The sequence below is a fragment of the Ictalurus furcatus genome, chromosome 11, assembly GCF_023375685.1.
Source record: "Ictalurus furcatus strain D&B chromosome 11, Billie_1.0, whole genome shotgun sequence".
Classification (NCBI taxonomy): Eukaryota; Metazoa; Chordata; class Actinopteri; order Siluriformes; family Ictaluridae; genus Ictalurus; species Ictalurus furcatus.
The window spans coordinates 26,196,610-26,212,242 of record NC_071265.1 but is presented as its reverse complement, the minus strand read 5'-3'; the positions used below and the strand labels follow the sequence as shown (position 1 = coordinate 26,212,242).

At 40.2% G+C, this 15,633-nt stretch overlaps 1 protein-coding gene across 3 annotated transcripts in view; it reads left to right on the top strand.

Moving 5' to 3' along the window:
• The window catches only part of rab6ba (RAB6B, member RAS oncogene family a), an 89,130-nt gene that overhangs the window by 34,034 nt on the left and 39,463 nt on the right, over window positions 1-15,633 (top strand). For all 3 annotated transcript variants that reach the window (XM_053637079.1, XM_053637081.1, XM_053637080.1), the window contains exon 2: window positions 12,327-12,385. In XM_053637079.1, the coding sequence (XP_053493054.1) occupies window positions 12,327-12,385 (59 nt within the window). The remainder of the gene's footprint in view (window positions 1-12,326; window positions 12,386-15,633) is intronic.

Below are 15,633 nucleotides of genomic sequence, written 5' to 3'. Positions count from 1 at the left end.
TTTTTATAATCATTTTCAAATTTTAACTCCTTCTTATGCTTCATTCTTCAGTTCCCCTATAGCGCCATATGTACGTACGTCAGGAAGCGCAGCACAAAATGAAGATTGATGTGGCTGCAAAATGCACGTACAATGCGTCTGAAATTAAGTTTGCTCTTCATGCATACCGTGCCTGGATCAGCCTACTGAATGCACTCTGCATGAAGCGCAAAATCGCAATTTAAATGTTAACGTCGTGGAAATGGTCAACCACAGAGCTCTTAGAAAGCTTGAGAATGAAGGAATGCAAGTTCCATAATGAAGATAAAGTTTTAATTATCTTAATTAATGAAGTTCTTATTAAAGAATGAACAGGTAAACAGATGCTGTGTACAGAATGCTGTGTGAAACTGCAATTAAACTAGTGACTGCAGGTTATATAACGTTAGGAAAATTCACAATGTCAGTGTCAATGTCATAAAAACTGGCTGCCAGTAATTGCCCGAAGTTTAGTACATTGGATGGAATATGTAGCTGAACTTCCCAACCTTTTCTCCAACCTCTTTTCGTGCTGACGTCCCACTTTTTTTTGCCAGATCCTCCATCAAATGCAAATGTATAAAGGAGAGAAGTCAGATAGAGAGTTGTACATAGTGCTTAAACTGCATTTAGGCTCGTACATCATTTTAATGCATAACACGCAAAGTTTTTGCCCTGAATGCGACTTAATTACTTGAAAAGAGTGAAAATGTGTTGTACAGCAGGCAGTCAGTGTTTCTTTGCGGTATGTGAAATATGCAGTCAGTGGGGTCACAGTCAGGTGACTCTCTTGGACACTGGAAAAACATTACGCATTTTGACCCTGAACAGTGGTCAATGCCCTGCTGTTCATGTGAGCACTTTGGAACAGGTTCATTTTTATGTCAGCTTTCCCAGAACTTAACAGGTACTGTATATGTGGATTTTGGCCTTTTGTTTTTAGCTTACTAGTTAACTTCACATCTAAAATTTCTCCTTTTGTGTTTATTTTCTTTATTGGTATAGCCCTTTTAACAGGAGACATTGTAGACACCGGAGCGATTATAAATCGTTGCTATGACCTATGTCTTGTTTTATGAACTGTGACCTGTTTTATTGCATACACAATTATTTGTTCCTCTATTGAGGAGGCTTTTGTTAGCTTTCTTTTGTATGAACATACAAGTGGCCAAGAAACATCACATCAGCCAGCTGTCCAGATGTTTACGGTGCCTAAATAAATGCATTGATATGTATTAACGCTTTTAACCTGAGGCCAAAAAATGGAATTTCCGCCTGTTTTGGGGGTGGCCAACTTCAGCATTGGATTTATTTCTGATGTCACCCTCCACAGTAGTGGTTAATGGATCAAATGAAAGTAGACACGTAGGACTTTAAGAATTTGTAGAAGTTGTATACGGTGTTTTACTATATATATATAATATAAAAGCTTTAGTTGTACAGTCCATTTTTATCTCTGTACCTAATGTTATTGTGGTGAAGTGTGAATTGTTTGCCCAGCAGACGGCTCACATTCCTCTCCTCTCCCATCACCCTGCTCACCAGCAGCTAAACACAGAGTCACGATACTCTACACACAGAAACCCAACAATGCCCGACTAGTCTTATAACAGACTTCCGTTGATAAAATAATTCATCGGTTTATACTGATTGAAAATGTCAGATGAGTTGATTTCGGAATGTAACGCCAATGTGCTGCCAGAAAGGGTTAAAATGGCTTTACATCCTACACGGGTCATGCATTATGGTCTTGCGAAGCCTTTTATCGAAGAAGACTGTCTGCACTTTAACCTCAAATATTATTTCATTTCCAATCCGTACTGCGGGATTACAGAGATTTAAAAAAAAACTAAAACATTTTCACTCTCCAATGAATTACGGGCTATATGAGAGTTACATTTATGTTATTTGAATACAGGCATTTTGGATAATATTCCTGAGCTGATCAGAGTTTATAACACGGATCTGAGAATGACCCAGTCTTCCAGATATTCATTATGAGCACAAGATTACCAGAGTCAAGAAAAAATGATGTTTAATGGCGATTCTCATTTCTTTTCATCGAGACCAGCTGTTAAATTTTTACTAGGGATCGTGCACACTGAAATTTTGATTAATTCAAACAAGTATGCATTAAAATTAAATTACATTCTCAGTATTTTCACTGACAGGATGTTAAAATTCTGGAGAACATTTTGTAATGGATTTTCAAGACATTCCTTTGCCGTCAGTTTGCTTCTTCATCGTGCCACAAGAATAAAGCTCCTCATCTAAGATGTGTTTAATGCCTCGATGCTTTAACGCCTCAGTGACTTGTACCGATACGGTGTTGTATAATATTGTTCATACGAGGCTCTTGATTTGATACATCTGTGTATCAGACTGCATAATAATGTATGCCATTCATCTAAAAAATACCTTTTTATATTAAATGTGTGAAATAAACATTTCAACTGTTCAAGCACACACTCACACCTGAGAAAATAGAGCAAGCCCTTTTCTCACAAATCAGGAGAGGCTAGCAGTCTTCTCCTAAACACGCTGTTTTTCACGAGCTAATATGCTAGCATGCTAAAATACTAGCTCATGAAAAGCAGCACTGACTATGCTCAGCATCAAAAAAAATTATGGTTTAAGGGAGCATTTCCGTTTCCTCATAAGTTACAACGCTGACAGAGAGTGAGTTTTGGACCGAAACATTACAGTGTTCTGTGCACCTACAATGCACTAATGCCACAGACTCATCCATGCTTATGTGGCAACATTACCTTTTCGTGTTACTAAAAGTAAACAAAGCACGAAGCAACACACAGAAGCATGCGAGTACGCAAGCACAGCAAAGTCTCTGCTGCTTTCAGGTAGCCTTTTCTCTCTGATTCAATGCCTCTTTTTGTCTAATGTCTAAAAAAAAAAAAAAAAAAAAAAAAAAAAATACTTGACACTGGCACACTTTGAAAATGCACAATCATTCGTAAGTCATGATTTGTTATTGTTGGATTTATCTGTTGGATGTATCCGTGGCGTTATTGTTGATAAATGTTTAATGATCTACAGTATATCAGTTGTCATCACTCACTATTCACAGTAGGTTGGTTTTTGTATTTGTTCTTTTGGAAATCCTCAGGTTCGTTTTTAGCTCCGTTTTGTAACATTGTTCCACCTTGTATTGCGTATATCATCAGGAGCTTTGATTGTGAATTTGGTCTCATGTGGCACACTTTCTGAATCCAGACCTTCAGAAAACTCATTCCCATGCTGTGTCTGCCACAGTCACTATGAGGTCTGTTAAAACTGTGTGGGTTTTATGGCACTCGAGACAACGGCACAATTTTCCGCCTGGGATGGGTGTTAATTCATGTCGCTGGTGAGCTCTTTTAACGTAACGCCTGTTAGTTTAGAGTCTGCTTTATGGTCCTGACCCTTGCACAGGTGTTTGCTAAGGCAGTAAAAGGAAACTGTCCATCTCTGGCTCAGAAACATTGATTTTCGGTGGCCTTCACTCTCTCAGGGAAATAGCTTTCTCCTATCTGGGTCACACTTCTAGATATTATCACTCTTTCTGTTTTTCCAGGGTAACAAATGACATAGCTGGTCATTCAACCAGCCTCTAATTGGATTCAGGGCTCTCAGAGTTCTACCTCAGACGTACTGTACTGTACAAATGGGACACGCACTGCTTGGATGGGTTTGTTTGTGCATTATGGTGTGGGCCTATGAGTGGTTCAAGAAGACCAATTCACACTGCCTCTATAGCGATACAAAACCGAGCCTGGAGCCACTGACCCTAAAAGATTTTTCTACCTAACTTCAGGAAAGTAGGTTACCGCTATTAGACATCCTGAGAAGTCAGCAGATAATCATACACATCACAGACAGCAAATCAGGATCCCTTGTTGACTTGAGTTTCATTTCTGGTAATGGATGCACTGTTTCATAACCTCTTTGACCAGAGTGAATTTCCTTAGACGAGCATTTGGAGATCTGACTGAATAATACTGGAGAGCAAGAAAGAAAGCGAGAGCGTTTTATAACCAGGGTTATACTTTCTTTTAACTGGATGTACACTAATACAATATGGCTACTATATGTATCCTGTGTATCCCATAGGGGTGTAACTGAATGCAAATACTTTATTCGGATCGAACCGATAACGTGTCCTCAATGAATATGAATACAGATACGTAAAAAAAAGGAACAGCTCGTGGAACCTTGTGGGGAGGGTTGCAAGATTTAAGCAAAATTCCCAGCACAACTGCATCTCAAAAAATCCACAAACAGTTTAGAAAGTAAAAAAAAAAAAAAAAAAAAACATCCAGTAAAGACTATGCCCACTTCCAGTAACACAGATGCAAATGACGGGGGCAGTGTATGAAGCACCAATGGTCATCGATTTCTTTTATTAGCAGCATGAGAGAAATGTATTGTCTGATTCTCTGTCATGGCAAGATTGGTGTAATTGCTTGATATACACTATATGGCCATCTATGACATCTGACCCTCACACTACTTGTTGAGCCTCCCATTCCAGATTTAGTCCGCCTTTGCTATTATAATAAACTCCACTCTTCTGGGAAGGCTTTCCACTAGATTTTGGAGTGTGGCTGTAGAAATTTGTGCTCATTCAGCCACAAGAGCATTAGTTTGGTCAGGCAGTGATGTTGGGCGAGGAGGCCTGTGGCTCAGTCAGCGTTCAGTTCATCCCAAAGGTGTTCAGTGGGATTGAGGTCCGGGCTCTGTGCAGACCACTCAAGACCTTGCTCAGTGCAGGCGCGTTGTCATGCTGGAACATGTCTGGGCCTCTTAGTTCAAGTGAAGGGAAATTGAAATGCTATAGCATACAAAGACTTTCTAGGAAACTGTGTGCTTTCAACTTTGTGGCAACAGTTTGGGGAAGAACCACAATATGGGTGTGATGGTCAGGTGTCCAAAAACTTTTGACCATATAGTGTACCATCTAGTGTATGTTGGAGCTGCTCTGGTGTTTCAGATACACGTTAGCATATTCTCCACACTCCCACCAGCTTAACTTTTACCTACTTGTGCAAAATCAGAGGAAGAGGTTAAAGAAGGGTTTTCATTTGTGCTGGAGAGGATCGCTTTAGGGCAGACATGACTATTAATCGACAGAGCTTTTAATCCTCAAGGTGTATGAAAGGTACGCAAGTGAGTACATGAACAAGGGTACTTACATAGCTGCAGCACATGTAGACACTTGTCAACGATAACACAAGCTTATGAAGAACAATAACATACTAAATATTCTTCAAAGATTCTGCATTCCTACATTACATTACTACGCTGCTACATGTAAATATACTATGTAAATTTAAATTTACAGCATTTGGTAGACACCCTTATCCATAGGACTTTCTGAAGTTGTTTAGAGACTCTACAAATAGTTCAGGGTCTATAAATAATATATCAAGCTAATTCCTCGTTAGAGAATTAATAAATTAAGCAAATTTTTTTTTTTTTATGTAGCCCAATGCTTTGCCTGTACTGTACATGATGGTTAACAAAACTTTACTTCACTAGCTAGATAGTAAGCAAGTATGACTACGTACTTTGAAGGAGTGAGAGTTCCAGTTAAACCGCACTCCACTCTTTGCTACAGTCCCTCCAGGATTTTGCGATTGCAGAAATTACCGCAGTTTTGGGTCAAAAACGCGTTGTGTGAGGTCGTCACAACGCACATTCATCCAAATCCCTCTTTGATTCACATGCATCAAACATGAATGCGGCTAAAAGGTCTCATTTAACTACAAACATCACGGCAAAAGACCATGCAGAACAATTTCTTGCAATTGCAGTTTTGCCAATTCAAGTCGTTTTCTGCAGCAAAAAAAAGCACAAAAACTCTTTTGAAAAAAGCTGCAGGAAAATCAAGTATTTCTGGGCACACCGATCATGAAAAAAACAAAACAAACTCCTGCGTGGACTGCCTTGGTACACTCTCGTCCCTTATGCAACAAGTGACAACCTGTGTGATGCACACTTCCGAGTCATGAAGGACATGTAAAGCATGGTATTGAAATGCAAGAAACGGTGAGGAATTAGGCAGACATGTCGAGAGCCGGCGACTGCCAGTCGTCACTGGCTGGTACTTCCTGCCACCAGCTGCCAGTTTAAGATTGAACCCTTTCTGAGGCTCAGTGACAGAATGACAGCCATGTAAGATGAAGAGGTAGAGGCTCTTCATCACCTCCACACCACCCATCCTTTCCAATGAGCCTCTCCCTCTGCCTTGTTGGCCTTAACTTTAGACTGAAGAGCCTCGCGGAATAATGGTCCTCTAATTGTGCTCCATGCTTCTTTTTTATTTATTTATTTATTTATTTATTTATTTATTTTTTTACATCCCTTTCACTCCAGTGTTTAGATGGTTCACAGTCCACGTTACGACGTGAGCTAAGCTCTGCAGAAAAAGAAAACGGCGACGACACAGAGAGATGAGCACACAGTAACCGTCTCCATGGATACGTCTGAGACTTCCTCTGTGTTCTGTCTTGCTCATACAGTTTTCTGTGCCATCGTTCTGCAGTCTAAGACTGTCTCTCATTTGTTTACCAGAATAAAGTCTAGCGCAGACGCACACATGTTTAACCGTCTACTCATTTACTTCGTGAGCGACTCGGTGTGACCCTCTCTTTCCAAACGTGCACAGATATTTGACAAATAAGAACGTGTTCATTAGCATAATCTTTCATTACCGCACTAAATGAGATCCCGACAGATACAGGAACAAAAAGACGGCCCAAATGAAGATAATTAGTCAGTCTGATAAGTGCTCTTTGGATAATCTCTGTTAATTATTGTAACAGTGCTGTGGGTTCATTTTGAGGTGATATACACAGCTGACAAACATCCATGTTACAAGCACTCTGCTCACACTTTGGCCTGAGGAAGAAAAAAACTAATTAAATGGGACAGAAGGTGTGGATATTACAATGTTAGCTAGCCCAATAGTCAAGTGAGAGATCCAGTGTACAGTTTGCCCAGAAAGGTCATTAAGTAGGCTGGAAAATGGTAGCTAATGGAATTAAACCTCTGCAGTATGACGGGCTGCATTCATACGAACTTGGAAACGAGTGAGTAGTTCCCGAGGAGCGGATGATTCCGCTTAACCATAGTCTTGAATTTACCCTGATAATGTGTGATATCATGTTTTCTCTCTCTCCAAACTGGCAGCAAGTCTTTGGTTAAAATTTTGGCTATAAGCTTTGGTTTTTACTCATGGTGTCACATGGAAATACATGTTATTCATGCCTGTTTGCATCCTTCTTTTTACTCATCATGCAGTTAGTGCTGCACTGTTATGTATTTTGTCTGTCGTTTCTCTGTCGTCCTTACGAACTAAATTTATTCAACTAGTAAAAGGTAGTTACCACCAATGCTTAAAAGGTGTGCTTGATGTTGATGTGTGTAGTTCAGCAGGTGGTGGGATTCAGAAATAAATAGCACACACGTGCGACCATGCTGTTCAACGCAGTTTTTTAATTGCTGCACTACATTGCCAAAACATTTGTAGACACCTGACCATCACACCCATAATGTGGTTCTTCTCCAAACTGTTGCCGCAAAGTTATAATGAGTCTTTATGGTTCTAGCATGACAACGCACTTGTGCACAATCCAAGGCCTGTGAAGACATGATTTGCCAAGGTTTGTGTGGAAGAACTCGAGCGGTTGAACACAGAGCCCTTATTCATCCCCACTGAACACTTTTGGGTTGAACTGGAATTTAAAAAAAGCTTTGTGAAAGTCAGCAAAATGTTTTTTTTTTCTTTCTTTCTTTCTCTAGGAAGTAAATGGGAGAAAAAGAAAACGTAATTCAAAGCATTATATAAGCAGTCTGCTAAAAACTGATAACTTAGACACGTCATCTGCTTGTTCTGGGGGCCTGGGTTACTGATTTGTCCACCCGACATTTAAGTGTATGCTTATTTATTTGTTTTTAGGGTTTTTTATTATGCAAATTATTGTGCCATAATGGCAAGAATAGAAAAGCAGGCACCAGTGTGATATAGGCGTATAATTCTGCTAATAGTATTTTTTTTTCTCTTTCCACTCGGTTGCTATTTTCATGGTCATCAGCTACAGTGCTGATACAGGTGAAATAGCACAACAAGCGGCATGGTTATTTTCTAGCCAGAATTGCTTTTGTGTTTGCAGTCTTCCTTAACCCACTTTATACCGCAGCCTCAAGGTCACAATATTATTTTTCAGTTCCATTGATTTCACCCAATTTTGTGAATATACACCGTTAATGTCACCACAGAACATTAAACAGAGAACAAAATGGCTACTACACCCGAGTCTCTAAATATACCTGACTAAAATATTTTGTCTCTAATTAATGCGAACAAATATGTCCAGTAACCGAGTTGGGTTTTTGTCCAGGAAACAAAACCGATTTGTAATAATCATGCAATGAGGATGTGTAGACTGTACGGCTGATGGGTAGATCAGTTACCGTCCATGCAAAAGAACCATTCATTAGTAAACGTGATTATACAGTCATACATGGTTACTATCTGGAATAAATCAAATGAGTATGTTTTACAGTGAATGCTTTTGCCAGTCTGTTTTTTTTTTTTGCTCTTTAAATTGTTCAGAATGATTTGAGCAAATGGTCTTTCAGAAAGAATCACATCCTAAGTCACAGATGCAGTGAAGCTTTAAGGTATGTGTAGGTAGTATTTGACAAGAAAATGAGCTTGCTTAGAGAGCGTTGTTTGATCCAGAAGGAGAGTCTCAGGAGAGACTCTCACAATCTGCTTTTCTGTCTCGGTGGAGCTCTAACACACGACACATTTGAGTTCCTCTCCACTTCACTGCATCACAGTCGGTGAGAAAGCTTGAACATGAACTCTGTTACCTCGATATGTGGAGGAAGAAATAACGGACACGCTGGCACCTGCGGAGGATTCTGATGCCCCGTGTGGTGAGAGATGGAACTCGGATCCTCTCACAGATTTCATTATCCATCAGCAAGCACTGTTCTGCTAATGGCTAAAGCTTGGATGGAGGCTGAAACATGGTCTTGCAAACACACAATCTGTCAGAGGAAATGTTACCCACTGAATTGGGCCATCCCTCTCCTGTCTTGCATGGGTGATTAACTGAAAAAATGTCGTGCCCTACTAGTTCACTAAATGACACGATATTAAATATTTAACAGGACTAAAATTAGACGCCTGCTGCTCTGCCATCCATCAGTAGCGCAGTGTGAGCTCTTTGTGCCTCCAGACTCCATGAAGACAGCCCTAAGAGAGAAGGCTGGGGCGGCGACATTGTCAGGACTTTTCATTGTTATGCAGCATGACGGTCCCGCCTGCCTCAGAAAGATTTTATTTTCATTTGAGTTTTATTACTCAGCAAAACTCAACAATCTCGCTTCAGTTTTCACCGTTATTACTTCTCCTGAACAAATGAGTGAGGGTGAAACAGCAGACTGGGCTAAATGATCGGAACACAGAGAGTTGCTCATATTTAAAGTGAGCGATCTTTAATGATTCCCCTACTGCTTTCCTCTTCCCTTCCTCTCAGCATCCTCCTTTTGACTGCTCTTCTGGTAAGCCATTATCTCCCCTCTGTGCGCACCACACCCTGAGAAAACACACACACAAACGCGCACACACACTTCACTCAAGATCAATAGTCATGCTCTGTTTGAAAGAGCAGCATGGCACAGCTAAAATCATACTTCTGTGTTTACTCAAAAGCTTTAGATGAACCAGATGAACCAGATGATCTGTGTGTCTTAGGACAAATTAGCATTTAAATGACTTGTGACCTGCAGCTGTGTGGCATCGCTAACACACTGTGAAGTCCTGTTAGTGCCGAGAAATACAGCTCTCAGCCCGTTGTTCATCTGAAGCTCTGAATCTGTGTGTGTGTGTGTGTGTGTGTGTGTGTGTGTGTCTGTCTGTTTTTGGTGTTTGCTGACACTATAGTTCCGTATCACAAGATTTAAGAGGTGGAAAATATGATAGTATACCATCGCTATTGTAATAAATTATGTTGCAATATGCTTTTCTGAAACATTGTTGTACCCATATTTCTCCCATAAATTACTGTTTTGTGCTATATACAGTGCTGTGAAATTTTTTTTTTCTGATTTCTTTCTTCTGTTTTTGTGTGTATCTCTCATACTAAATTGTTTCAGAAATTAAAACAAAATCTAATATAAAACAAAGGCAACCTGAGTAAACACACAATACAGTTTTTAAATGATAATGTAATTTATTGAAGCAAAAAAGTTATCCAATAACAACTAGGCCTGTGTGAAAATGTGTTTGCCCCCCGTAGTTACTAATTCCCCAAATCTATGAAACTGCATACATGATGGGGTTCAGCTGGTCTGGAAGCAACCAGGCCTGATTACTGCAAACCCTGTTCAATCAAATCAACACTTAAATAGAACTTTTTCAACAGCATGAAGTTGGTTAAAAGGTCTTACGGAGTAACACACTACGCCAAAGTTGAAAGAAATTCCAGAAATGATGAGGAAGAAGGTGATGGAAATACATCAGTCTGGGAAGGGTTACAAAGCTATTTCAAATGCTCTGGGACTCCAAAGAACCACAGTGAGAGACATTATCTCCAAATGGAAAAACTCAGCACTGTAGTGAACCTCCCAGAAGTGGCCGACCTTCCAAAATTCCTCCAAGAACACAGCATCTACTCATCCAGGAAATCACAAAAGAGTCAAGGACAACAACAAAGGACCTACATGCCTCTCTTGCATCAATAACGGTCACAGTTCATGACTCCGCTATCAGAAAGACACTGGGCAAAAATGGCATGGAAGAGTAGTGAGTTGAAAACCACTGCTAACCCAGAAGAACATTAAGGATCATCTGAATTTTGCAAAAACACACCTTGATGATCCTCAAATCTTCGGGGAGAATGTTCTGTGGACTGATGAGTAAAAAGACAGGGGTCCCGTTACATCTGGAGCAAACCAAACACCAAATTCCCCAAAAAGAACATCATATCTACGGTCAAGCATGGAGGTGGAGTGTGACGGTGTGGGGATGCTTTGCTGCTTGAGTGCCTGGTCAACTTGTAATAATTGAGGAAAGGAGAATGTCTGTAAGTTGAAACTATAGCGTGTGTATACATTTTATATATATATATATATATATATATATATATATATATATATATATATTCATATGAATTGCCCACATTTATGCTGCAACTCCTCACAGGAGACCGTTTTTTCACCCCTCTCTAAGCCACATGCTGGTGAACGTTCACTGCACTTTTATTATTTGAATGAATGTTCATTTGAATAAAGTGAATGGAAAGTTTAAGCACCCGCTGAGCACAGATCTGAATACAGATCACTTTCACAGCTTGTTTAATGACATATTGTTTGGACTAAGTGGATGACTCTGAATGCGGTGCACAAGGCATAATGACAATAGTTAACATGCTGCTAATTTCACATTGCACTCCATCTTTTAATGTCTCTGCCACTAATGAGTGCAGGCATTCTGTTTTTGGGTTATCCATGCGTCTGTCCACCCATCGGGCTGTGCGCTGGACTGAAATTCTCGTTAACATGATATCTGAAAACAAGTGGTGTGTAGGATGTGAACAAGCGGTTGAACGTTTAATATCGTTGTAACCAGCAGATGAATTGATTAGAGTTGGGAATTGATCCAAACAGGGTCAAGGTCACAGCAAGGTCAAAGTTTTTCTTCGGTAGTTTGAATGATATTTTAAGAGTATTTCAGGCATACAGTTTAATGATAAGAAGGACAGCTTCTATTTGTTTTCTTGAGGCACGGAATGCATTTTATTATTATTTTATTATTTAAATCATTTCATTCTAATCATTTTGATAGGCAAGTGGAACTTTAACAGTGTGATATCCTAATAACGTAGTTATCTTTTAATATGTGAATTGTACAGAAAGTAAATTATACAGAAAGGTAATCAAATGCAAAAATCACTATTTCCTTCTGTGTATTTCAGTGTAACAGGCGGTGTGCTGATTAAATCTTGTGCTAATCCTATTTGATTGTTATTTCTGACTTAGTTTTTGCCAAAATAATGATGTTGCACTGGTCATCATTATAATTACTGCAAACTCCTTGGCATCATTGTCAGTCCTCTGGTCAGCCTTGCAATCATTAATTAGATCCATTGGCAGTTGTGTGATTCGTGACACACTATTCCGCGTTGCCATCGAATCAATTCAGCCAGCGTGCTCAGCCATCCCGAAATGCCTCAGTGCCTGTCTGCTTCTGAATGCCTGCCATTTTAACGCTTCTTCCCCTCTTTGTTCTCTTGCAGTTGGAAAGACGTCTCTGATCACACGGTTCATGTATGACAGCTTCGACAACACATATCAGGTATGAAGCTTTATTCTGCCGTCATCCTGTCAGCCGCTCCGGTTCATGTTCCTTCATTACAAACCCACAGTACAGAGTCAAAGGACTGTCACACTCTAAATATTCACCACAGAAGTCAGAAATGTAGGGAGGAGTGCTGAAGTGTCAACCGATTACAGAGCCAGGGAACAGACTGAAGCTATGTCCTGCCTTTACAAAGTTTATACATTCTGAATGAGTACGTATGGAAGGACAGTTCATTCTTTTGTACTTCATTTACTTGTTATTAGGTTTGGAACTGTATAAAAGTGCAGGATGATTATCTAATAGCGCTAGGCAATATTACAGTATAATATTGATTATTGATTGTCCCAGTGCACTTGTTGTCTGTGTTGCTCACGGTAGGACAGTTATTGGACGCTAAATATATACTTTTGCACTTTAGTGTTTAATTTTCAGTCTGTCTTTTGTCGGGAAAATGAGTTCGAATCCCAATGATGCCACAGCATAAAAGGGGGGTCGGGGGGCTTTAAAAAAAACGTCTGCTTATTTATCTTAGATGACCTTTGCACAAAGCCTAGTCAAGTTAAAAGGTTAATAAAGAAATGGATAGATTGAAGAAATATATTTGTGGTTTCTTAAAGTAGATAAGTCAATGTACGCTAAATGGCCAAAAGTATGTGGACACCTGACCATCATCCCTGTGTGCGTCTTGAATATCCCATTCCATCATATCCCTGGGTGCGTTGTGAACATCCCATTCCAAAACCACAGGCATTAATATGGGGTTGGTCCTGTCTTTACTGCTTTAACAGCAACTGGGAAGGCTTTCCACTAGATTTTCAGAATGTGGCTCCACCCTTGGCACACCATGTCTATCTTGATCTCATGCTAGAACACGTTTGGGCTGCTTAGTTTAGTAATTAAAGTTAAAGCATACAAAGACATTCTAGACAGTTGTGTGCTTCCAACTTTGTGACAGTTTGGGGAAAACACACATACTGTATGGATGTAACGGTGCCCATGTGTGTGTTACATTCTCCTGGCCGTATACAGTAGTGTTGCATGTAGGCAGGAAAAAACCTTGTTTTTCCATCATGTTTGGCTGTTTGATTGGATTCAGCCACAGCGACATTCAATTCAGTTAAAAAAAAAAAAATTTTAATCAATCAAAATTTTAATTAAAATTTCTCCCTAATGAGCAAGCCAGAGGTGACGAGGCGGCGAGGAAAAATTGCCTGAGGCGACAAGAGGAAGAAACCTTGAGAGCAACCAGACTCAAAAGGGAGCTAGATTATAAATCTCTCTTCTATAACTGCATGCTATAATGTCGAGCAGTGCTAAGTGTGTTAAAAGGAACTTGTGTATAAGCATGATATTTGATGGGTTTTCCCCAGACTATCACACATGTATGATCACATGACCAACTGAATATCTTTGCTACTGAATATGCATGTTGTGTGCAGAGCCTTCAGCTTTAGCATTGGTTGTTTTCTTACTGTAGGGTGAAGGGAAGAAAGCCCAGAAAGTTGTTTTTTTTTTTTTTTCATCTCTTGAGGAAACTGCAGTCAATATGAGGTTCATATCTTCCAATTAAACCTGCAAGGGACCTTCACAGGGAAGAGGATGGAGCTTTGATATCTTATCTGAGATACATATTGATGTGTGACTTGTGTGTGTGTGTGTGTGTGTGTGTGTGTGTGTGTGTGTGTGAGAGAGAGGATGGAGGGTTAAAGAAGATATAAACATGCCAGAATCCTACATAATTATACAGCATTCAGAAGCTCATTCTCCCGACTGCACCCTTCTCCTTCTGTTGCTCTTTCTTTTTCATCTTCACTCTAGCATTTTTTCCTCCCTTACCCCCCCCCCTCTCCCCCCCTTTCTTTATTCTCTTCCTTGCACTATTTTTCATTTTCCCATTCTCTCCGCCTATTTCTTTCCTCCTGTTCTGAGTTTCGGTAGGTTCTCCATACCAGAATAATGCATGAATAGGAGTTTGGGGAAAGTGCTGATGTCAAGCCGTATCAAAGGGAATATTCTGCACAAGAGCCTTGAAATTATTAACCTTCTCTCTTTGTCCTAGATGTGTTGTGCACGCTGTATGAAATTAAAACCTCGAATCTCATCAGCCCACACTTGCGCTGTCAATCCTTACTATTACATCCCATTACACACAGCCTCTCCCCACTCTGTGTGCTGCTCGCTTACACCCCCTCCCCCCCACCCTGTAGCCGGGGATGGGTTTTGTGTCATGACCTAAGCGGCTCCTTTCAGATCCACACTGCAGTAATAAAGCGTCATGCTGTAATAAGATTACACGAGCGCTTTGTGAGCTGATCACTGCTGTAGTGCTTGCTGTCTGAGGGCTGATGGGACGTGCTCTTACACAGTCTGCTTTCTTAATTCAATACACAGCACAATGTTTATCCCACAGGCATATGTGCCTGTTAAAGTTATCCTGTCTTTTAATGGCTGTTATTAAAATTAAGTTTACTAGAGAAATCAGCTGAATCAGCTGTGCTGCTATATGAACTGGTGTGTTTGTGTATCCATTATAGGTTAACGCTGTACTACTACAGAAATCTTGTCATTTACCTATTGCTCACACCGCACAACACAATCGTTTGACGCATCATTGAAAGGCGCATCACGAAGATGTTCACACAGTCTAAAGTTTAATGCCGCAATCACCTCCGTCTTAAAATGCTGTTTAAGTGAAGCCATATCCCATCCATTCAGTATTCCCTCCTAAGCCACACCTCCAAATCACTTTAGACTTAGAGGTAGCTCAGTGGTTAGGGAGCTGGACTGCTGATCGGAAGGTTGCGAGTTAAAATCCCAGCACCACCATGCTGTGACTGTTGGGCCATTCAGCAAAGCACTTAACCCTCAGCTGCACAGTTGTGTAAATGAGATGATTGTAAGTCGCTCTGGGTAAGGGTGTCTGCCAAATGCCGTAAATGTATTTAAATATTGTTTTAAATGCGTCTTCATCCAGATATTATTCTGATAATCCAAATGCATGAAAACTACTACAACTGGGAAGGCTAACACACGCTTCCTCCAAAATATGTTAATCCAACATCTTTTCGTACTTTTCGTACTACAGGATCTGTATCTACCCCTTCTGTATACGTGAACTCACAGACACCCGTGATTGTCTGGGGTCGCTTTGATTGAAGTGCTGAAGTGATGCTATCCCATCCACCCAGAGAGAACAGCCGATTTTGCAGTCTTGGTATTCCTGGTCATGGATGGCTGTGACA